The 25,453-nt window shown below is 40.8% G+C and overlaps 1 protein-coding gene across 2 annotated transcripts in view; it reads left to right on the forward strand.

Annotated features, from left to right (window-relative positions):
* Nucleotides 1-25,453, forward strand: part of ITIH5 (inter-alpha-trypsin inhibitor heavy chain 5) — a 90,124-nt gene that overhangs the window by 9,933 nt on the left and 54,738 nt on the right. For both annotated transcript variants that reach the window (XM_032258155.1, XM_032258154.1), the window contains exons 2-5: nucleotides 729-773; nucleotides 13,069-13,232; nucleotides 14,189-14,290; nucleotides 17,512-17,762. In XM_032258155.1, the coding sequence (XP_032114046.1) occupies nucleotides 729-773; nucleotides 13,069-13,232; nucleotides 14,189-14,290; nucleotides 17,512-17,762 (562 nt within the window). The remainder of the gene's footprint in view (nucleotides 1-728; nucleotides 774-13,068; nucleotides 13,233-14,188; nucleotides 14,291-17,511; nucleotides 17,763-25,453) is intronic.

Raw genomic sequence — 25,453 nt, forward strand, 5'->3', positions numbered from 1 at the left:
TAAAAAATATAAAAATGAGCCAGACGTGGTGGCTCATGCCTGTAGTCCCAGCTACTTGGGAGGTTGAAGTGGGGGGAATCGCTTGAGCCAGAGAGGTTGAGGCTGCAGTGAGCTGTGATCCCACCACTGCACTCCAACCTGAGCAACAGAGTGAGACCATGTCAAAAATAAAGATGATTTGATCACCTTCCCACGTCCCTCCTCTGCCTGTGGAAGAATATAAGAAATCACCCAGAAAAGACCTGATAAAGAAAATTTAAAATAAGTTCAGTTTTATTTCAGAGTTTCCTGGAATTTTAAGTTGAATAGTGAGCCCGGCGGAATTAAGACTGAATACCTTTACTTATTTTAATAGACACAGTGGCAAAGAGTTTAACTTGAAGCCTCAAATAAAACAAAACAAAATACAAATATTCTAATTATCTTTTTGTTCTTGTCATTTCATCCATTCTCCCCTTACAGATAGAAGAACGCTCAGGTGACGAGGTCGTGTGACGTTACGGGTTAAGAGTCAAGCAGGCCTGACAGGGCTGAATTCTAATTCTGTCCTGGAAACAGACTCCCTGATAAAAAGTCAAACTGCTTTTCAGGATAGAAAGGGCTTTTGGTGAATTTGAATAGATTTCAACTCCCTTGTATAACTCAGTTAAGAATGACCTCACAGCCATATTTCATGTCTCTTCTCCTTTTTAAAAATCACCTTTTTGACAGTCTCTTCTCTTTTATAGGCTGGACTCAGAGAACCGAGGCAAGTCAGACTGTTGCAGAGGCTGGTAGGTATATTCATGGTGTACCGCCAGAGTTTATTCCCTCACTCTTCTATTTATTTTGAACCTGGTATCCATTTTGCTTGCAGATCCTCCAAAATATACAAAGTTGCTCGTGGAAAAATTCTGAGATGCAACAGCATAGCTGAGTCTTTTATAAGGCTTTCTTTAAGTGGATTTTTTTTTTTTTTCTGGAAAGAGATATGATTATTTCAGTAGGACTAGAAACACAAAGGTCTTTGCAGGCTTCTTTTTAAAAGCCTAAATATAACTTTTATATATTTTTGTCACATCCTTACCCAGGAAATAAGAGCTTTGTTGTAAAGTAAACAACTAAAGCAATCAAAGAATTCACATTTGTAGACTAAAGCATCATGTAATGAAAGTTGGACAGGCTCTCAGTGCAGGCTGGAGGCTAAGAGATTGGAACCAGGCAAATGTTCAGAAACTCTAAGAGCTTATTTGAAATGACCTCAGTTCTTCCTTACTACTGTGTGTGCAGTGAAATATCAAAACGTAGAGTTTTATGTAGGCATGCCTTTAACTCTGGTGAGACATTTATTCAAGCCCTCCCTGCACCTGGCCGGTGTTGGAGTGGGTTCAGATTTCTTGTCATTACCAATATCACAATCGTGACCATCTTTGCTTGGATTGGGATTTTGGATTAAAAAAATTTTTTTCTTGGCTGTCTCATCTTCTTTCCTTCTTCTGATCCTCCCAGTCTTGCCTCCCCATACCCCAAATTCATTAGCCTTGTATACCTTCTTTCATGTTTTTTTCTATGTTCACGCAATCCTAGACAAACATATATGTATATAAACATGTCGAATTGCGAAGGGGCTGAGATTTAAAGCTACTTACAAGCTAATAAATTAGTTATCATTTCATGGATGCCAGCAGAAAGCAGGAGACTCCTGGGTCGAAGGACGATTGATTACTCACAGTAATAGCAGTAGTCAGAGCATGTGTGCCATTCCCCCAGCCCAGTTCCCATAAGATGATAGAGACGGCCAGGTAACACCTGCCATGCAGTTGGTTTGTATTGCATGAAAGGAGCCCGCCCTTAACTTAGGGAACTTGACTCTTTAATAACGAGCACTGAGCCTGCCTGGTCTTTGCTCCTGGAGGGAGATATTTGCTTTTTTATTCTGCACATTAAGCCAATTTGTCTTCTTCCCTGAAGGGAGATATCACCTGTCTTCCAAGGCTGTTCACTGTACATTTGTAAAGGTAGTTCCCAGCAAAGGCAGCTAGAGTCTCTGCTTGCAAATTGTGCAGAAACACCAGAGATTCATGGAGAATAGCCTCCCAACAATACATACATACATGCATTCATTCATTCACTCATTCAGTCATTGAACAAATATTTTTTCAAGTGTCTGCCACTTGCCCAGACTGTTCTAGGCATTGGAGATACAACAATAAGAGAAAAGACAAAAATGCCTTGTTTTTCAGAGAGCTTGAACTCTAAAGGGGGCAGAGGTAGAAAAAAACCACAAAGTAAATCAATCAATCAATCATAAGCATATTGATAATTGAGAAGATGACAAGGGTCAGTGAGAAATGGAATGCAGCAGGGAAAGATGAGGGCCCAAGTTACATTTGCACATGAGAGACTATGGATCATTGCTCTAAAACTACGGGTGCATGTGACAGCTCATGTTGGCTGAGTGCTTACTGCGTGCCAGGCATTGTTCTAGGTGCTTTATGTGTCATGACTCAATTACTCTTGTTTTTTTTTTTTTTTTTTTTTTTTTGACAGAGTCTGGCTCTTGTTGCCCAGGCTGGAGTGCAGTGGAGGAGGAGGTTGCTCACTGCAGCCTCCTCCTTCCAGTTCAAGCGATTCTCCTGCCTCAGCCTCCTGAGTAGCTGGGATGACAGGCATCCGCCACCACTCCTGGCTAATTTTGTACATTTAGTAGAGACGAATTTCGCCATGTTGGCCAGCTGGTCTCGAAGTCCTGACCTCAGGTGATCTGCCCGCATCGGCCTCCCAAAGTACTGGGATTACAGGCATGAGCCATCCTGCCCCAGCCATCAGTTACTCTTATAACAATTCTTTGGGGTATTTTACAGATGAGAAAACAGATTTAGAGATTGAGTAGCTTTCCCAAGACAACACAGCTGGGAAGAGGTGGTAGAGCCAGGATTTGAGTCTAATTCAAGGTCCAAGTCCAGGCTCTTAACTAATATACCAAGTGGGCCTTTCAATTATATGTATTTCTATCTGTATTTATATTTATATGTGTTATAATTTACTAAACATTCTTTTATTGATGAACTCCCAATTTATTAACAGGTTTTTTTCACCCCGTATACAATGCTTCAATAAACTTTCATTTATTCTTTTATGCAGGTGCCTTTAATTCTACAACGTATATTTTCAATAGGAGGATTACCGATTCAAAGTGCATATATATTTTAGATTTTGCTGGGCTTGGTAGCTCATGCCTGCAATCCCAGCAGTTTGGGAGGCTGAGGTGGGTGAATCACCTGAGGTCCATAGTTCGAGACCAGCCTGGCCAACATGGTGAAACCTTGTCTCTACTGAAAAATACAAAAATTAGTCGGGTGTGGTGGCGCATGCCAATAATCCCAGCTACTTGGGAGGCTGAGGCAGGAAGATCATTTGAACTGGGGAGGCAGAGGTTGCAATGAGTTGAGATCATGCCACTGCACTCCAGCTTGGGTGACAGAGCAATACTCTGTCCCCCTAAAAAATTTTTTTTGATAGATGTCAGATTAATTTTTGAATACTATTACTGTTAACACTATCTGTATTCATTCCATGCTTATCAGCAATGATAAATAGACACATTTCTGCAAGCAATTGATAAAATTACTTTTTCTTTTTAATTTGCCAGTCTTTACTTAGGAAGTAATATCTCATTGTTCCTTTAACTTGCATTTCCCTGCCTGTGTGTGAATGTGGAATCTTTTTCTTTTATTGCTCAAACCAGTCTCCATAACAAGGATTTGAACATTTTAAGTTATGCTCGTTAGCCATCCACAGTCATTCTCCTGTGAGTTGCTTTTTTTAAAAAGGTCCTTTGTCTTTCTTTTTCTTCTTCCTTTCTTTTCTTCTTTCTTTCTCTCTTTCTTTCCTTCTTTCTTTCACTCCCTCTCTTTCTCTCTCTCTTTCTCTTTCTTTCCTTCTTTCTTTTTCTCCTCCCTTCTGTCTTTTCTTTACTCTTTTCTTTTTTGACAGAGTCTGGCTTTTGCCCGGGCTGCAGTGGTGCAGTCTTGGCTCACTGTAACCTCTGCCTCCCAGGTTCAAGTGATTCTCCTGCCTCAGCCTCCTAAGTAGCTGGGATTACGGGCACGTGCCACCATGCCCGGCTAATTGTTTGTATTTTTAGTAGAGACGGGGATTCACCGTGTTAGCCAGGATGGTCTCATCTCCTGACCTCGTGATCCGCCCAGCTCGGCTGCCCATCTTTCTATTGTGTTTTTTATCCACCTCATTGTCAATTTATCAGAGAGCTTTGCATGTTATAGATACCTTCTCTCTTCTAAACTGGAAGATTTCCTCTCAAAATCTGTCATCTATTAACTTTGTTTATGGTATATTTGCCACGTAAAAGTGCCCAGTCCCTAAGTAATAGTTTTTCCTTTCTAGCCTCTAAGTGTACAAAGATTTTCTTGACTCCCTGGCTTAGACCATTTATAACCTCTTAGATTTTCTTAGAAACTTCTTAGAATTTTGAAAGTCTAACTTTTACAAGTATCATAAAGTTTTAACACAAACTTTATTGACCACTCAGTTGATACTGGAATGATCTTTCCAGTAGTAGACCTGGCACTTCACTCTCTTGCGTGAATGTCTTCAGTGAGTCCACATCCCCCGTGGGATAAACTCCAAGGACACGTGTGACCCTGCGTCCTGCGGCTCCTGCTTGCCTCCGGAGCTCAGTTCAACCTTTGAGTCTCTTCCAGCCTGTGCTCTTGCCATCTCCCTCCAGTTGTCATTCTCTGAATGTTCCGTGCCTGAATTAATGAATAGAATGTGAATGGCAACAGCTGGTACTCCCGTAACATTGCCAGGACCGCAGGAATTTATTTGATTTTATTCTGAATTAATTAGACACCCTTTTTATGAAGCTCCCTGGCATCACATACACACAAAATATTTACTCTTTGGAAAGCAGGGGGATCTTTGTGTGCGAATTTCCATGGTGCTGAACAGATCCTGGGCTGGCTTTCCCAAGATGACTTGCTGCCATCATTTAGCCTCCTGACTGCAGGATCTGTCCTCGTGTCTGCTTTGCAGCAGGTATTCTAGAGTTTGTACTCAGGGTTTGTTTCCAGCGGGTGTGGTAAGACGCACAGACACACAAATGACTGACGTGAAGGAGGAAGCTCATACCCACCGTTCCTTGGAGGCAGAGGCGGCAGCACCCCACACCAGGACACACCGGGAGGCACCTGGGTGGGTCAGGAGCAGAAGGTGCAGAGGACAGCACGTGTCTCAGAGCCTGCTTTGGGGTTTTCATGGGAAGGACTGGGTGAGGCGGGGCAGTAGGTAGGCTGAGGAGGGTTAGGATTGGCTCTAGGGATGGTCCCTAGTTGTCTGGTACCTGGTCCTAGGGTGATTTGGGGAAGTATTGGCTTGGTGCATGATTTTGATTTTTTTTTTTTTTTTTTTTTTGAGACAGAGACTCATTCTGTGGCTCAGGCTGGAGTGCAGTGGCATGATCTCAGCTCACTACAACCTCCGCCTCCCAGTTTCAAGCGATTCTCGTGCCTCAGCCTCCCAAGTACCTGGGATTACAGACACGTATCGCCAAGCCTGGCTAATTTTCGTAATTTTAGTAGAGACGGGTCTTGCCATACTGGCCAGGCTGGTCTTGAACTCCTGACCTCAGGTGATCCACCTATCCTGGCCTCCCGAAGTGCTGGGATTACAGGCGTGAGCCACCGCACCCAGCTGAGGTGTATGAGTTTGATACGGGAGATGGTTGGATGTGTGGCCCTGGACCGATCAGTTTATATATCAAAGGTGTGCTTGCAGCGGGGTTGTCTGCTATTCCTAGGAACGAGCCAGCCTGGGATGGAAGGTCTTTCCAGGATCAAAGCTCTAAATGTCAGAGTGTCAAGAACGTAGAAAACAAGGAAATATGGCCAATACAGCAGGTAGCATGACTCTGGGCATCATACCTCGCTGAGGACTATTCATGTGGGTGTCTGTGTGCTAGTGCCCAACTCTGACCATCGTGTGTTCTCCTGTTCAGGAAGTGCATAGAATAGGGGTAGTGTCTTTCATATATAAAAATAAAAATGGCATTTTGTTTTCCTTCTTCTCTAAATATAATGAAACATTATATACAGAAGGGTAAAATGATTTCCCAAAGGTGGTAAATCCAGCAGTCGGAGAATCGCCTTTGTCTTATGCTTCATTCAATAACAACATGGGCTGTATTGATTTTCTCAGACAGGAGAAGCATTAAGGGTTAGTAAAGATTTGGGGCATGGAGTCAGCCAACTGCCATGCTCCAGCCTTCTCCATAAAACCAAGGGGAGCAGAGTTCGATGATTTCTAAAGTTCTCTCCCACCTCCTTCTAATGGTCAATAAAGAATGGTTAGACTGAAATAAAGCAATGAAAGGTAAATCTTCTAGGAAGAGCTGCTGTGGCCTGAGTGCTGGCAAAGGCAGTCCTAACCGTTCCTCCACTACATTTCCAGATGGCATCGTGGGTGACTCAGGATGTCCTTGGGTGGCTTGATTTTAAGTGCCTCACATGAGTCATACCCAAAGCTTTGGTCCCTTGAGCAATTAAGACACTCCCTGCCTCAAATGACTTTTCCATCTGTGTTGCCTTTGTAGGAAAAAATAATGAAGAAATTATCTATGTCACAGGAAGATTTTTTTTTTGTCACTATTTTCCAGTGGACATCCCAAAACAGAGTTATTACTTAAATAGAAATGTGGAAAGCATGTTGGATTTTTAAGAACCGTGCAGTGGGAAAAAGTGAGGCCGCTGTTTTACATCCTTCCTTTATGACACATTTTCACGAGCCTCTGCCATTCAAAGTTCTCGCTTGCTTTTTAGCACATTTCCTGTGCTACCTGCCTGTCCGATATTCTTCTCATAGCATGCCCTCCTTTCTAGTCATTGATCTGGGAGTGTGCTGTCATTCATTTCCACTTCTATGTCTTCCGTGCTCTTAGAACGTTCTTTCTGTTCTCTTTCACCACATGCAAGTACTACATCTGTTTTAAAAACCTTTTCTTACTTTGGCAGACCTCACCGATTTATCTTTCTTCTCAACACTGGAAAGTCTTATAGTCAAGGTCTCTATCTATCTATTTATCCATCCATTCATCTATCCATTCACCCATTCCTATATCTCCCATCTCTTTAGATATGAAAGATTAAAATTCATATCAATTTTTGGTTTTTCCCTATCTTGGGAGCTGCAGGTAAAAAAAAAATAACACTGTGTTAAGCACTATTATGTCTCATGGTCTAAATAGAAACTGTTTCTAATGCAAAGAAGAAGGAGGAGGAGGAGGGGAAGGGGAAGAAGAAAAGGAAGGAAGAAGAAGGAGAAGGAGGAAGAAAGACGGAAGAAGAAAGAAGGGAAGGAAGAGAAGGAGAAGGAGGGAGAAGGGGAAGGGGAAGGACAACAGGAAGAAGTAGCATTAATGGTTTCTATTCTCCATATTTACAGTCCCACAATCTACCAGGGCAGGGGTAAGGGCTGGTAACTGGGAGGGGGATAGACTTGTGCCTAATTGAATCTAGTAGATTCTGCGCCAAGGAAACTGTAACAGAAAGGCCAGGCTGTGGTATGTCACTAACAGCAGGGGCTCCTGGGAGACTTGTAGCAGAAGCACAAAAACTAAAATAGTTTCTTGAACGTTTTTTCTGTTTGTCTCTTGGGCCCATAAACTAAACTTCATGTTCTTGATGTAATATTGTGGAAAATTCTACTAAATCTATACACTTAATTTAGATATAAGAAGATACTGTAATAAACTTAATATTGTCACGTGTCTTATAATTTTCACATTTTAAATTTAATGAAATTATTTCTTATCTCACGAATAAGAACAAATCACCATCACATTAAAAATAGTCTCCAGCATACCAAGTGAAGATGATTTTGATCTATTTTAAAAATGGTACTGAGCAAAAACTATTAGCAGAAGGAGCTAAATTTTACTTGGAACACTGTGCAGCTAGAGCTGTACACTTCTGCTTGTCTAAGATGTAAATGTAATACTCTCCCCCCATTAGTATTTTACTTTTATGTAAAAGAATTATGTGCTAAGTTGACAAGAAATTTTGAAAATTTTGTAGTCAGAATATGACTGCAGTTCAGAGAATACACTCAGTTTAATGTCTTCTGTCTTCAGTGGGTACAATTTAATGGATGATAACTGAGATTCACAAGTAACTTTTGAATTAGCACCAAAGACTGAATTCTATTTAGCATATATTTTATTGGTTATCAAACAATTACCATTGCAAAAAGCCTTGAATTGGCCAAGTTGTCCCTGTGTTCTTTTTTGAAAGAGGCAGGATTGGAAATTGGGGCTTTAGATGGCCATTGGGGATTGACTATCTTTTACCTATGTGACTTGGCAAAGTCACACAGTAAATGACTTTGGCCTACACTGGAAAAATGAGGCGTTTAGATTTCAGAAGCAGTTGTTCTTTACAGTTTACCTTCATAATTTAACATTTTCCAAAAAATTTCAAGGATATTTTTAATATGCTGAAAGTCTAGTTTACAAAACATAACAAAGTATGTAAAGATCAGAACTGGCATAGAGTTGGAAATAACTAAATAACTAAACTAAAATTTAGTTAAATTGAGCAAGTCACATTGAAGTGGTGTTGCAAACTCAAATGTCTACAGAAACTAGGCAGGTGTTCCAGTTTTCTATTGCCGCACAAACATTTTCCACAGAATTCAATGGCTTAGAGCAACAATCATTTTATCACATCATTTGGTGGGGAAGTATTTAGGCAAGGCTCAGCTGGGTGATTCTTCTGGCCTGTGGTGTTGCTGGAGGTTGCTCTGGGGTATTCAGTTGGCAGATGGCTGCTCTGGAGGGGGCAGTGCAGCTTCCCTCATGGGCGGGCTCCTAGGCAAGAGCAGCTGAGCTCAGCTGAGTTATTCTCCATGTTTTTCCTGACATTGTAGCAGAAAAGCAGCCATAGACAGTATGCAAATGAATGTGGCTGTGTTTCAATAAAACTTTATTTACAAAACCGTGTGGCCTACCTGACATAGCTTGCCTACTCCAGCTACAGAGGAATGAGAGAGCAGGGCCATCTGAAAGGACATTCCAAAGATGAAAAATGATTATAAAGTGTTGATGGATGATGGGGGAACTGGGTAATTAAAATTTAATGCATCCATACAATGTAATACTATGCAGCTATTTTTAAAAAGGAAGGAGGTAGATATTTTTTTCAGTGGGAGATTGTATTTTCCAAAGATGGAGGCACTTCGATGTGCCATTCCTCCAATGGAGATGGGGGTCTGTGCCCTCTGTCTTTGAAACTGAGTGTGTTTTTGTGACTTTTTTGACCAGTAGAGTATGAGAGCAGTAATGCATTGTGATTTTTGAGGTCAGGGCATGACAGGGCATCTAGCTTCCACCTCACTGTTGGGAAAGCTACCAGGTGACCAGCCTGACTCATGTGCAGTGGCCCATGCTGTGAGTTCATCTACATTTGCCTATTTGAAAGGACCATATAGAGGGGATTGGGGACAACATGGGATGGAGAGATGCCAGCCCTGGCTGCCTCAGCAACTCACAGTTCCAGCTTCAGCCACCCTCTGTAGAGATGCCGAACCACCCAGCCAAACCCTTCTGAAATTCCTGACCCACAGAAACCCCAAGAGAAAACATGAGGATTGCTGCTGTTTTAAACCACTGAGTTTTAGAGTGATTTGTTAAGCAGCATGAAATTGCTAAAACATAGATAAAGTAAGATGAACTAACTATATATATCCTTAGGTGAGATTAAGCCAATTAGTGTAGTATATATTTATGGAAGGATATACAAAAATTGTTAAATATTGTTTCTGGGGAATGGAACTGTGAATCCAGGGTGGGAGGGAGACTGCTATTTTCATTTTTTATTCACCATAATTAGAAGTTTTTAACATGTGCCTATGTTACTTGATAATTTTTTAAAAACTAGTTTAAATTTAAAGCAGAGAATGATAAAGCTAGAATATGCTGGGTTCATAGGATTTTTTTAAAGCATTAGTTCCTATTTACTCTCCAAAGCATCTGTAGAAATCAGAGCTGTGTGCAGTGGTATTTTAAATTCTTCACAAATTCACAAGATCACAGCCCTGGGCCATTTCTTATACACCAGCTTCGATTTGGAGATAAAATAATATATTTAATCAGGGATAATTTAGAAAACCTGTTTCCAGAAATAACACAGATCAAAGTAAACACTTCATGTCAATTCATGGTCTTATTCACCTTGGGGTCCTTTTTTTTTTTTTTTTTTTAAAATATAATGAGATAACACAAATTGTGACTTTAAAAAAACCCCACAGGTTGTCATGCTGCTAAGATCGTTGTCGTTACCACCCCCAGCCTAATCCTCACTGCCTTTACTGAAATGTATGGAATGTTTCTAATGAGATCCTTTCACAGAAACATTTGGTAAAATGACATGTGGAGTCTCTTTTTTAATCCTAATCACTTTGGGGGAGAGAGACAGATTTTGTCCTGAAGAGACTAGATTTCCATAAAATGATACTGTATAATCAAACTTCTCAATTCAGACATAATTTCCTAAACCTGAAGGTTTTATTCCTTAGTTTTAGCTTTGCTTTAAATCTGTGGATCACAGACGTGAATGTAATTTTAGTGATTTGTTTAAGCCCTCTTCACTTGCAGATGAAGAAACATATGTTTTAAAGTTGAATTACTTAAAAGAGTCATTCTCAGATTTGATCAGGCACTAGAATGACCTGGAGGGCTTGTTAACCTGCAGCTTGCTGGGCCCACCCCCTGAGTTTCTGATTCTGTGGGTTTAGATGGAGTCTGAGAATCTCCAGCAAGTTTCCAGGTGATGGTGATGCCCCTGGTCCGAGGACCACACTTTGAGAAGCGCTGCTTTGAAGTAAATCCTTCTCAGACCAAACTGGAAGGTTTCGTTTCCTCTTTTAGGCAAAAATATTCCCACTATGCTCAGATTTGTTTTTAACTTGATTGTTACTTAAATGAATTGTACGTGTTTATTTCTTCTGGCTGTCTAAGAAAGATGCATATCCCCTAAAACTTTCCTTAAGCTGTTCCATTTGTCTTTGGCTTTTTTCAGTCACTAAGACTGGAAGTTCTTGCACAACCTACTGCAAAGATGAACGGCCCTGACACTTTTGCATGGAGCACTTGCCCAGTCTCTCCCCTGTGCATGTGTATGGCTCCGACCCTTGCAGCTCCCTGTCTTATGGGTGTTTGAGTCCATCCTCAGCTGTGCTTTATATATATAATTTTTTTTTGAGACAGGATCTTGCTCTGTCACCCTGGCTGGAGAGCAGTGGCACAATCTTGGCTCACTGCAACCTTCACCTCCCTGCTTCAAGCAAGTCTCCTGCCTCAGACACCTGAATAGCTGGGACTACACCCATGCACCAACACATGCAGCTAATTTTTGTATTTTTAGTAGAGGCGGGGTTTTGTCATGTTGGCCAGGCTGGTCTTGAACTTCTGAACTCAGGTGATCTGCCCACCATGGCCTCCCAAAGTGTCAGAATTACAGGTGTGAGCCACCGCGCTCAGCCAGCACGCTTGATATTTGTAGCTACTTCTCTAATACATCATAGAAAATATCTCTCCAACTTCGTGGTTTTCATGCAGAGCATGATTTGATGCAAACACTTTGAGTAAGTGTTTGTTTAAATAGAATAACCCTCTGTAGTAACCCCTTTGAAGCAAGGTTTGTGATGGTCTTTGTATGTCACAGCAGGAATATGCCTTTGATAGCAACAGGTCACAGCTTTATATCTGTTTTGAAAACAAACCTAAGGCTGTAAATAAATTAATAAAGCAGATGAAGGTTGAAATAAAAATTGCCTAGCTAGGCCACAGTTTCTGAAGGAAAGAGTAGAATCTTATTAGCATAAGCCAGTTGCATTCAGCATGTTTTGAGAGCCTGTGCCAAAGGCCAGGATGGGGTTGAGTACAGAATGATGAGCAGGACCTGTCTGCAGAGGGCAGCCAGGCAGCCTTGCATAATAGTGGCCAGTGCAGACTTTGAAGTCAGTGGGACTGGGTTCATGTCCCACGTCCACTACTTGCTGGCATGGACCAACATGTGCCTTCGTTAAGCTTGACTCCTCTCCATCTTTGAAATGGGAATAAAACACCTACTGCATATGTCTACCCATAATGTCTTATTTTAGTTTCCTTGGTCTTCTGTAACAAAAATTCTAGAGACCATGTGGCTTAAACAACATGCATTTATTATCTCACAGTTCTAGAGGCTGGAAGTCCAACAGCCCATAATATGCTTGTCAATTGCTTGGCCAGTTCCTGATGTTAGATAATCGCTCTGTTAGTAGTGGCTTGTGGTTTTCCTTACAAATGTCTTCTTCCTTCTTCAGCCTTCTGCTACCAGCTGTCGTCAGATGTAGCTCTGTTGTGAGGGTTAGAACAAACCCTGCAGAGTTTTAGCAGGCTTTTACAGCACTTCCAGTTACTGCTCTTATCAGAGGCTTTGGGGATAAATTTAATTGGCACAGGCTTAGGCTTTCCTTTTTCTGGGTTCTAATTCCCCAGATATCTGCTGAGTTCAGTATTGATTCCTATTTCACAGTAACTTGACTGTAGTTTAGATATGGACGCTCGGGTGTATCAATTCTCTAACTGGGCACTGAAACTAATTTTAAAACATGAGAATTTTATTAGTCATGTTTTGTTTTTTGCAACATTTCAGTAGTCCTGTAAATGTGATCTAAAAGTGTTAACAGAAGAATATTATATACAGTACATACTTCTAAAATTCTAATAATTGATTGAACTGTTTAAAGAATGTGTATTTTCTGCTAAACTGGACATCTTCGCTGTGTTTCCTTGTTGAAGTTAGGTTAAAAGATTTGCTTATGTGTTACTTTTTATGCAGAACAACCAAGGTTGTTTTACAAAGGAAGGGAGTTAAAAATGGTGAAATCAGGACGAGATGAAGAAAGGAGACAGGAATCACTGCCAAAGGCTCCTAAACTGAAGATTATTTACCTTGTGGAAAAAAGACGTTCTCCTACCACCAAAATGCTTTCATGCATCACCGATAATACTGTGTGTTCTCATTGCTACAGAAAACCAAACCCTTGATGACAGAATTCTCGGTGAAGTCTACCATCATATCCCGTTATGCCTTCACTACGGTTTCCTGCAAAATGCTGAACAGAGCTTCTGAGGACCAGGAGATTGAGTTTCAGATGCAGATTCCAGCAGCAGCGTTCATCACCAACTTCACCATGTAGGTGACACGCTGGTCAAGGACAAAGATTTCTGTGTGGAGTTGTCGGGGTGAGCCTGAGATGATGTGAGGTCCACAGCTTTGTGGCTGTGAGGATTTATATTCCAGTAGATGGCATATGGATCAGAAGGTCGACTCTTTTGTTTATTCATTGGTTGATTCATTCATTTCCTTCCCTCCCTCCCTCCCTCCCTTCTCTTTCCCTCCCTCCTTCTCTCTCTGCCTTCCATTTTTCTTTTTTCATTTATTTTCTTTCTTTCTTTCTTTCCTCCTCCTTTTTCTCTTTCTTTCTTTCCCTCCTCCCTTGCAACAAATGAATGACCATTGTGGGCCAGGTACTCTTCATGGAAATTGGTGTACCTCTCTGTCACTGTCCTGCACAGATTCCAGTGGGGAGAAACAGTCAATAGATAAATGAACAAAGAATGAATGAGATGAATTTCAGGCAGTTACAAATATTATAAAGATGGCAAGTCAGACCGAGAGGGGCATCTTCAGTTAGGGAGACCTGGGAATAGCTTTGAGGAGGCCACGGTGAAGTTGAAGCCTGAAAGACAAGGCAGCGTGGAAACTTTGACATACAGATTGGGTATCTTTCCTCCTCCTCTGAGCCAAGAAGAAAAGATATGCAAACCAGGGTAGGTGTTGGGTTTAATATTTGGTCCAGATCAGATGTAAGTGGGTGAATCTTCATTGGAGCGTGAGCAGATCTTGTGAGTTTTCTCCTGGGGAATCACAGTGGCACCGTGGGTTGGGTCTTGCTATTTGGACCTGCTGAAAATTGCCCTAGAGTGAAACAAATGATTCAAGGGTAGTGCCCTAGTCTGGAATGCATTCTTTCTACATATCCAAGAGGCAAATAAAAATATTTCCTGGGGTTGTCATGGTTATGAGATCCGTGTCTGAATTTGTCTTGGAACTGCAAGCTGGTAGCGCAGCTGTCTCTTGTGTTTCAGGCTTATTGGAGACAAGGTGTATCAGGGTGAAATTACAGAGAGAGGAAAGAAGAGTGACGATACGGTAAAAGAGAAAAGGAATAAAACCGCAGAAGAAAATGGGTAAGTACTGGCCAATAAGGAATCAAAAACCCATTTTAGCAAAGTGTCAGGTGTTCTACGCCTTCGCCTGCTCATCTTGCTACCTTCCTTTCCTCCAAGTATTTTTTCCCTTTCTTTTTTATTTTTTATCCAAATAATAAATATATCTGGTGAATAATATAGTAGATAAGTGTTTGTAACAAAAAGGAAAATTTTACCATACCTATCCTTCATTATCAGCTCTTAGACATATCCCCTTCTAAAATGTCTAGATGTAGTTTTCTTTTCTTTTGGAATGAGGTCTCACTCTGTTGCCCAGTCTGGAGGGCACTGGTGCAATCATAGCTCACTGCAGCCTCAACCTCCTGGGCTCAAGCGATCCTCCCACCTCAGCCTCCCAAGTAGCTTGGATTACAGGTGTCCACTACCACACCCAGTTAATTTTAATTTTTATTTTTTGTAGAGATGGGGTCTTGCTACATTGTCCTGGCTGATTTTAAACTTCTGGGCTCAAGCAGTCCTCCCACCACAGCCCTCTCAAAGCACTGGGGTTATAGGGGTGAACCACTCTGCCTGGGTGTACATGGCTTTCTTTGTAGTTACCTCCCTAACTCTAAATATGATGATAGTCATACTTCAAAAAAATTGTTTTTGATAAAAATAAGACATCTGTTCACTCTTCGCGGTAAAGAAAGGGTATATAGCAAATTAACAAAACTCCTTCTTTTACCCTGCATTCAGATTTTTATATTATTATTTTATTTCTTCTTCCATCAATTCAGCAGTGTTTAGACTATCTTGGACCATCCCTACTATCTTGAATGATGATATTCCCTCTCCTAACCTCCACTGTCTCCTTTCTCATTTCATGGTGTTACCTAATCATTGTTTGAGTTATTACTGTCTTAATTCTGACTTGTAATACTTTTATTCTTTCTTTGTCTGTGAACTGAACCTAAACATTGAAACCAATACATAGCAATAGCTTTTTAATGACTATATAAATAACATGAACTGCATGGACGCCCACCTAGTACACTAAAAGTATTTTTTCCTCTCCACCAGCCCAATGTGAAGGCCTTCATCCTGTTGGCAGGAGAGCGATCTTTGTATCTAGATAACATGGTGTGAACCTGGTAACCTGATTTTCCTCATGAATAAAAAGACACCATTTTGAGAAATTTCGTTCTCTAAATTTAGAGACTGCCGGAAACTTTGCTGTTGGAAATTTTATCAGTGACAAGGGAGGGTCTCACTCTTGTCTGGAAGACGTGAGCCATGGGTTCACTTAGATACAGAAAAGCAACTGAGGTCCAGAGCTTCAGATAAGGGGTTTTCAGGCAGAAAATTCCAAGTTTATCTTAATGTCGTAGTTTCTAAGGACACGGAGAATCTTGAGTCTGCTTCTTATTCCAGGCTGAAATGATGGCTTTACACACAGCCTTAGCTTTGAGTCTGTCCAAATACTGCTCTGTTTAACTTTAACCTATCCTCCGTCCTTTCCCTAATCCTACAATAACCATGTCTCTTCCTTTGTTTGATGAGTTGACTCATGGTGCCTGTGGTATGTGGTTTCCCTGGCTGTGGCGTTATTAAAACCTAACTCTGTTAGACCATAGCTCTGTCCCAAGTGACCTTTATCACAATTGTTCAGAATTATGCTGTGGTTAGTTTAGTTGAATCATGACATATGTATCTATTTTTTTCCCGGAGTTTCTAATTGCTTCTCTTTTTTCTTATTATATAACATCTAGCAAGACGTATAACTCATTTCAAATGATAACAAAATGAACAGCTATGACCAAGCTTCTGCAAACACTGACATCCTTATCACTCCTGATATCTGGCCAGCAGCAGTTGAAAGATATCACTGATTGGGAGACATTGTGATTTCAGAGCTGTTAAAACATGTTATGTCTTTAAATCCATAAAGCACTTTCATTGATTTTCAGCCTTGATGCAAAACTTTTACCCTGATATCTCTTTTCATTTTCTTTTAGGTTGGTTTTGTTATTTCACGTATTTCACATTTTCTTCTTTCTTGGCTTTTGCTTTTACTTTGCAGAAGTTATATTCTGAGGTAACTTTCTCAGAATGGGTGCATGAGAGGTAAACTTTCTGAGACCTTCATTAATATTTTGACTGTGTATGACCTTAAGGTCAAAATACTTTTCCTTTTGAACTTTAAGGGATTGCTCCAATGTCTTATAACATCCAGTATTATTGATGATACATCTAATGGGATCAGATAACATCCCTTTTACGTGTTCTATGTGATTTTCTGAAGTTTTACAATGGTGGGTTTAGGTTTCAGTCTCTTTTCATTCATTTTGCTCAGTGCTTGAAATTTTTCATTTCAACACTTGTGTCTTTTTCCAGTTTGGGGAAGGAGGATTATAGAAAGCCTATCTGCTTAGTCATTCAGCCATGTTGGACTTGGAATTATCCTCTCTGTACTGGGTCCCTCTTCTCCCTTCCGTCTTGTGGTGTCCGGAATTCAGAGGCTGCAGTCTTTCTAAGATTCTGCCACACAGTTGGGTTCTCTCCTTTGCTACAGTCCTTTCCTGCACATTCTGAGCTGTAAATTTCTTGCTCTACTGAATACCCCAAGCCTTCCGGAAACTTCTTGAAACGTCTCACCTACTAACGGTTACCGCTCTCACTTATTCCTCTGGTGGCCAGGTCAGTCTGCCACTTTGAATCAGAGAACTCTCACTGTAAGTACTGCAAGCATCTGGAGTGTATTTTTTCTTTTAATCAACTTTGGAGTTCTTTATTCCCTACATTTCCTACGAAACATGTCCACTAAACTTACCAAGGTGTGAAAATCTAGTATGTTAGCTATTTTATAGCTATGTAAAATGCCAAGATTCATTGGCCATCCTTGTAAAGGAAGAGCACAATGCACAGCTTGACTCCAAAGCTCCCTCTTCTAGCAGTTCACCTACTCAATCTCCTTTCCCATTGCTCCTTTGGGTCTGTCTCAGGGAGTGGGAGAATGGGCCAGTAATTCTTAGAGTCCTCTCCTGATCAGTATTCTTTGACCCTTGGTGGCCTTCCTTGAGCACAGGGTTCCACTTCTTCCAAAACTAATTTTTTCTTTTCTCAGGACCCACACTCGCACCCATGGATCTCCCTGGCAGACTGTTGAGAGGGTATGGCTGGTGCCCTGTGAGGACTGAGGGAACCTGGCTCTATTCACCTCTGAACCCCCCTGAGGTCCTTTTTCTTTTTCCTGACAGAGAAAAGGGGACTGAAATATTCAGAGCTTCTGCAGTGATTCCCAGCAAGGACAAAGCCGCCTTCTTCCTGAGTTACGAGGAGCTTCTGCAGAGGCGCCTGGGCAAGTACGAGCACAGCGTCAGCGTGCGGCCCCAGCAGCTGGCCGGGAGGCTGAGCGTGGACGTGAACATCCTGGAGAGCACGGGCATTGCATCCCTGGAGGTGCTGCCACTTCACAACAGCAGGCACAGGGGCAGCGGGCGCGGGGAAGGTGAGTTCTGCGTGCTGGGTCCGCTCAGATCTGCAGCCAGCTGGTACTTGGCTTCAGAGAAATCTACAAGAGATGGCACCCCTTCCCTTCAGCAAAGCCTTTGTGTCTTTGTAGGAATTGGAATAAGAGCAATGAAGCTAAGGCAGCACCCTGTACATACATATATATTTTAAAGTCAAGCTCTACTAGAAGATTTAAAAATTTATGAATTATTGACACAGTAATACCACTTCTGGAAATCTATCCTAGGTAAAACATCTAAAATATTGGGAATGTCATATGCACAAGCTTGTTTGATAATATTTGTGGTGGCAAAAACATTTTATCAGCCTAAAGATTCAACAATATGGAAGAGATTAGTAAATTACAATTATAAGACAATTCAGTATGGGGCAGGGAAGAAAAGGCAAATCGTACATGCACTGCAATGTTAAATATGAAGCTGACAAAATACTAGAAAGCTATAGAAAATAATCATTTTGTATTGAGGGCATGAGATTATAGGGCCATTTTCTAAAGTATGTTTCTTAACATTCAGCAGTATGTTATAGTCTTTCTAAATATAAATAATGAAAAATACTTAGTATAGATGGAAGATACAGGCATCTTGATTCATTAACAGAATCATTCAGTTTAGGTTTTTCTCCAATTCTGATTTTTAAAATAGCTCTTCATTTATTGAAATGAAAAATAATCTAGTTTTAATCACCTTATTTTTTTCCTTTTCTTGGGAGGGGTGTTTCTGGTTTTCACAAAATCTAAGAGAGTAACTTTAGTTACTATATTAATTTCAACTAATAGTATTTATTAAACATGTACTTGTGTTGGGCTGTATGCTTAATATGCCGGTAAGCCTGGTCAGCGTTGAATCAGATGAGACAGGTATGTTCAAAAACTGCACCAGGATTGGAATGTCAAGATTTCAGAGAATTGTGACATTGAGGGTGGAGAAATGGTAAATGATGAGCAGAGAATGTGCAGAATCTGTATTCAGTGCCTGCGGCTGCCTGATCATAAAGTGGCCCAGGAAGGCTACTTGGACCAGGGTACTTAGGGATGAGGTTGGCAGGAGAGGGGAGAGAGATGCCTCGACAAGTGGAATCAGAATGTTGGTATTTAACATAATGCAAAAACAGCCCAGGCCTAGAGCTGGTCTGTGGAAGGGCAAGCAGTGCGGAAAATACGCTTTCTCTCCCAGCATGCAGTTGAGTTAATGACTTCGTGAGAGGTTGTTCGCTCTCACAGATTGAACACTTCCTGGCTCTGCCAGAGACCCAGGTCCTTTGTTATGTGTTGGGCTCAAGTCTTTTGTTCTGCGTTGACTCCAAACAATGAGCTTGACATTCTTAATCCAGATCTAGCTGGTATCTAGAAAAAGCAAAAATATTGTCAAAGCACCTGGCATTTAGAAATGGCATGAGATCCAATACTCCATTCTTAGGTCATGCTGGTGGTAGTTATATGGTTAACGGATTTAGTTCAGTTGTGAATTGGAACCTTGTAGAAAATGCAAGGCTGTAAGACTCAGCTTGTGTAAGACATCTGGGAAACAGGGTTAATAACTAGCTCATGGGTCACTGTGAAGTGCTCGTGTATGTAAAGGCTGGCCCCAGAGTGAGAGCTTAAAAACTAAGTATTCTCGGGAGGCTGAGGAGAATCACTTGAACCCCGGAGGCAGAGGTTGCAGTGAACCGAGATTGCACCACTGCACTCCAGCCTGGCGACAGAGCGAGACTCCTTCTAAAAAAAGATGAAATTAAATTAAGTATTCTTACTAGCATCGCATTATATTTACTTCTTTGAAAGCAGGTCTGTGTCTGATTAACCTGTGTCTCCTTAGCACTTCACACAATGCCTGTTAAATGGCAGGTAGCTAATTGAGTGTCTTCAAACTACAGAAGTAAAGCAGGCCAGGGATGGTGGCTCACACCTGTAATCCCAGCACTTTGGGAGGCCCAAGGTGGGAGGATCACTGGAGCTCAGGAGTTTGAGACCAGCCTGCGAAACATAGTAAGATCTTATCTGTATGAAAGAAAAAAAATTAAAAAGAAAAGCAAACACGAATAACAAAGAATGTTTTAAAATTTCGTTTCTGTCTAACTGTACCTTGGAAGAAAATTTTCTCATGTGCAACTGTGGGAAGGAAGTATCTTTTCAGGGGAAGAGTTGGCAGGATCTCATAAGGAGGGTGGAGTATCTGAGAAGCGTGTCTGGGGTGAGAGCAGTGTTCAGTAGCTGTGTCAGTAGAAGGTTCGGAGGGGCTCCTGCTGCAGTAATGAAATATGTGTTTTGCCTAATTTCAGAAACATGCTGACTCTTCAGAGATGTGTACATGTCGTGGGGTGTGTATGTGTTTTGTTTGGAGGGAGTATGAATTATGACTGTTAGCTAAAAATGTTGCTTACTGTTTATATTCAGGGCCTGTTAGTATCTCAGAGGAATTTTTCCAAATGTTTGATCTCTTGGGATCTGTTTGTTTTTAAGGAAATTGTTTTCCTAGCTCCTTGTACCAAAGGACATCCAGAACACGAAGTTTTACAAGCATGTCCCAGAGCCAGGTGCAGTGGAGGAACTGGCTTTTTGCCGTTCCCCTCTCCCGTCTTTCAAACCTCAGTGGTCATTGTGTCTGCAAAATGGCAGCCTTAGCAGCTTGAAGCACAGGGTGCTGTGATTTTGTTTGGACACCGCTGCATGTTTCCAGAAGAAATCCAGGCTAGAGATCAAACTGGAATTGGGCTCACACCAGAACTATGATTGTGTGAATGAGGCCCAAGCCAGTACATTCCACAGATAGATCTGGCTGGGTTAAGAAATCTAACTTCTGGAATTTGTCTAAGTAAATCTCTCACCATGGACCCATTTTCATCTTCAGAGATGCAATTCTAGATAAGGGTAACTACTGTCTGCTAGATACTAGACTAACCACTTGCAGAGAGTATGATCTCATTTAATTTTATAACAACCCTCTTAGCTTGCATTTTTCAATCCCCATTTCAATTATGAAGAGGCTAAGAAAACTTACTTACTGAAACAAAATAAAATACATTTTAAATAGGGTCTAAAGTTCTATTCAAGGGCTTGTAAATATGAGACCTTGTCCATATGACTGAACCATGACTTTCAGAGGTTCAGTCGTATGGACAATGTCTCATATTTAATTACGGATAGAAATAGAATTTAAGCATAGATCTATTTGATTCCAAGTTATACATTAACCACTGCACTATCCACCTCCTCATTAAATAGACTGTACATTACCGGGGGTGGACTCCAGATTCCAACTCTGTTCCTGAACACAAAAATAAAAAGAAAGACAGAGCAATATAATCTACATTTGCCTCAGTTTACTTTTCTGGTGCATCAGGACTGAACCCACATCAGTTAAATTATAAATTAATGGGATTTTTTTCCTGTGTAAAAGGCAATCCTGTGAGAAGTATTTTGGAAGCTGAAGCATTATAATTTCTGTTTATTAAAATAATTAACACAGGTATGTGGTTAAAAATCTCAAGCATTACAAATTGGTATACAGTGAAATACAAGATCCCCTCTCTCTTCTGTCTCTCTATTCTCCACTTCCCCAGTTCTTACCCTCTACAATATTGTCATGGTTTATGAGCTCAGTGGAACAGAGTATTTGAAATGAACACTTTCCTGGAACATCCCTGGGATGTGTGATTTCTGAAGGTATATTCTGACTGATATTTCAAGACAGACCTTCCTACTGTGTGCTTGCTTTAAGGCTGGTTACTCTCCTCTCTGTTAGACTCATGAACTTCCTACTGTCTCACTTATGGCACCTAAATTACTACCCTTGCCATGATTCTAAAATATTTTTGGCAGAATGTTTTCATTTATGACAAGATCCTGATGACTAGGGGTAAAATAAAATGAGATAAAGCAAGTGAGAAAAGGGATACCTTACTTATTTTATTTTCCCTGTGGTTTTACATCAACGACTCTATCCTGACTATACTCTCCAGTAACCTAGAGGGGTTTAAAAAGAATTCCAGACAAGCTACCCTAGACAGGTCCTACCCTACCTAGACAAGTGAATTTGAATGTATTAGAGTGGGTCTAGGAAGCTGTACTTTTCAGTGTGATATTCTACAAATGTATATTAAAAACTTTGAAATCTATGATTAAAAAATTTAATTATTTGTAAAGTTAAGAATGATGCTATTTTTTCTGCCACTCAACAGGTGTGACTTTTATGGTTTATCCTTCCTATTCCTTATCTTTAAAAAAGTTTTATGGCCGTTTAATTTATATACCATAACATTTACTCATTTTAAGTGTACAATTCAATGATTTTTAGTACATTGGCAGAGTTGTGCAGACATCATCATGGTCCAATTTTAGAACACTTGTAACACCCAGAAAAGATCCTTGTACCCATCTGCAGTCACATCCTGTTCCTACCCCAGCCCCAGGCAACCACTAATCCACCCTCTATCCCTGTAGACTTCAAACAGCTATTTTTTTTTTTTTTGAGTTTAAATGCATTTTATTTTTAGACTAACAGCTATTTTTTAAAAAGCACTGTAGGTAATTCAGATGCTCAGTAAATGTTGATATTTATTCCCTCAGATTTTCCAGCTGACCTTAGGAATATTAATTATGTCAAAATCTTGGCCTACAGAAGCAGCTTTTAAATTAAACAAGATTGGGCTGGGTGCAGTGGCTCACACCTGTAATCCAAGCACTTTGGAAGGCCAAGGTGGGCAGATCACCTGAGGTCAGGAGTCTGAGACCAGAATGGCCAACATGGTAAAACCCCAATACTAAAAAAAGAAAAAATTACAAAAATTAGCTGGGCAAGGTGGCACACACCTATAATCCCAAGTGCTTGGGAAGCTGAGGCAAGAGAATCACTTGAACCCAGGAGGCAGTGGCTACAGTGAGCCGAGATCCCACCATTGTACTCCAGCCAGGGTGAGAGGGTCAGACTTGGTCTCAAAAAAAAAAAAAAAAGAAAAATTAAACAAGATTGTTTCTCAATTTCATGGGGCTCTAGATTAGTCTGACTTCAGATCCTATTTAAAATATATTTTATTTTCTTTCTCTTTTCCATCAGCAAGTTTCCACTCTCAGATACAGGCCAATGTAGAGCTATGTGGTTGGTGGAAACAGCCCCTTCCCCTCTCCTGCTTCTGCTCTTCCATATGGAAACCTGAGATGGAGAAATCCCAGCAGGCAAGCTCAGTGCGCTGGTGCAGTCTTTGTAATACAGTCTTAAGCTTATTAAACTAGGTATCATCTTATTTTGGGTGTCAAAAAAGAGCTTCTTAAATGTACTTGAGGGCACAGTGGCTCACGCCTATAATCCTAGCATTTTGGGAGGCCAAGGTGGGCAGATCACCTGAGGTCAGGAGATCAAGACCATCCTGGCCAGCAAGCTGAAACCCCGTCTCTACTAAAATACAAAAAAGTAGTCCGGCTTGGTGGTGCTTGCCTGTAGTCCTAGCTACATGGGGGGCTGAGGCAGGGGAATCGCTTGAACCTGGGAGGTGGAAGTTGCAGTGAGCTAATATCGCACCACTGCACTCCAGCCTGGTGACAGAGTGAGACATTGTCTCAAAAAAAAAAAAAAAAAAAAAGAGTACTTCCCTCTCTAGCTTCTTGGACTTGTGGGAATTGCCCCTCCCACAGCCCTCCCACTCCAACCCCACCCCACATTGAAAGAAGAGACTCCAAGTCTGGCTTAGTGTCAGCCTTCATTCCCGCGGTTTGACAGCTCCATTGCCAATCTCAGTGGTTCCCAGACTTTGCCGCCCATTGGAATCCTCAGGGAGCTTTTATAAATCTATAGCTCAAGCCTCACCCATGCCAATGAAATCAAATAGCTGCGGATGGAAACTAGGTGTCAGTATTTTTATTAAAAATATCCCTGTATAATTGCAACGGGTAATACAGTTTGGGGTTTAGACTGTGATGTCCTATTTTCGAGCAATATTTGACTTTAGTTCCTACCCCTTTGTTTCCTAAACTCTTTTTTTTTTTTTTTTTCTGGGCTGCTGGCTTCGTTTCTAAGCCACCACCTGGGGTTCCTGGGTAACTTCAATTCCTCATGTCTGTCAAAACTGAGGGACTTACGAGAGCTTACGGGAACCTAACATTAAAAGGAAATCTTAACTCTAGGAATGGGGAGACCTTTGTAACTGTTTTCATCTTCCCCTGCCATCTGGTTCGTTACTGAGAAGCGTTTTGCACTTAAGAACATGGAAAAAAGAGGTAGAATATCAGGTTATGCTCTTAAAAAATACATTCTACAAAGACAACGTACAGAATAGGAGAAAGTGTTTGCAAATCATATATTTGACAGGAGTCAAGTGTCCAGAAGATACAAAGAATCCTTACAACTCAACCACGAAGGGATAGACAACCCAATTAAAATGTGAGCGAAGGACTTGAACATTCTTCCAGAGAAGACATACAAATGGCCAAAAGCATCAGAAAAGGTTCTTGACATGATTAGTCATTAGGAATGCAAATCAAAACCAATTCACACACATTAGGGTGACTATAATAAAATAAAGGAAAGTTACAAGCACTAGGAAGATGTGGAGAGATTGGGACCCTCCTCCGTTGCTGGTAGGATTGTAAAATGGAGTGGGAAAACATTTCAAGGGTCCTCAGAAAGTTAAACTGAGCAAGTTCAAAGATCTAGCAAAACTCAAGATCTGGCAAAATTTACCAAAGTAAGCCAAGAAAGTGCTGAAAACCTAACAGCACTGTCATAACCAAGTTATTTCCTCCTCAGTTCCTTGAACAAACACTAAACACACATTCTATGCCAGGCATATTTTAAATTGTACACTTAAAATGAGTAAAGGTTATGGTGTGTCAACTAAACTTCCATAAAACTTTTTGAAAAAGCAAGGAATAGAAAGGATAAACCATGTAAGTCATACAACCACACCCGTTGAGTGGCAGAAAAAATAGCATTATTCTTAACTTTATAAATAACTAAAATTTGTTAAAATTACTTATAGATTAAGTTTTTAATACACATTTATAGAATATCACATCCAAAAGTATAGCTCCCTAGCCCCACCCTAATAAATGCAAATTCACTTGTCTAGGGTAGGGTAGGACTTGTCTAGGGTAGGTTGTCCGGAATTCTTTCTAAACCCCTCTGTGTTAGTAGAGAGTATTGTCAGGATTGAGAGCCATTGATGTGAAGATTGAGCAAGTCCTTTGGGTATATATTCAAAATAACTGAAGCAGGTACTTAAATACTTGTGCAGGAATGTCTACTGTAGCAGTATTGACTGTAGCCCCAATGTGGAAACAATACAAATGCTCCTGAACGGGTGAATGGATGAACAAAGTGTGGTATATCCATACAAGGGAATATTATCCAGGCATGAAAAGGAACAAAACACGGATACATGCCACAATACGGACACATGCTATAGCATGAGTACATGCTACAACATGGATACATATCACAAATTCCCCTGAACAGGTGAATGGATAAACAAAATGTGCTATATGCATACAAGGGAATATTATCCAGGCATGAAAAGGAATGAAACATGGATACATGCTACAAAAAGGACACATGCTACAACATGGATGCATATTACAATGCAGACACATGCTACAACATGGGCACATGCTATAACATGAACACATGCTACAACATGGACACATGCTACAACATGAATACATGCTGTAACATGAAC

Source organism: Sapajus apella, unplaced genomic scaffold, assembly GCF_009761245.1.
Source record: "Sapajus apella isolate SASKATOON/1434 unplaced genomic scaffold, GSC_monkey_1.0 scaffold100, whole genome shotgun sequence".
NCBI classification, from domain to species: domain Eukaryota; kingdom Metazoa; phylum Chordata; class Mammalia; order Primates; family Cebidae; genus Sapajus; species Sapajus apella.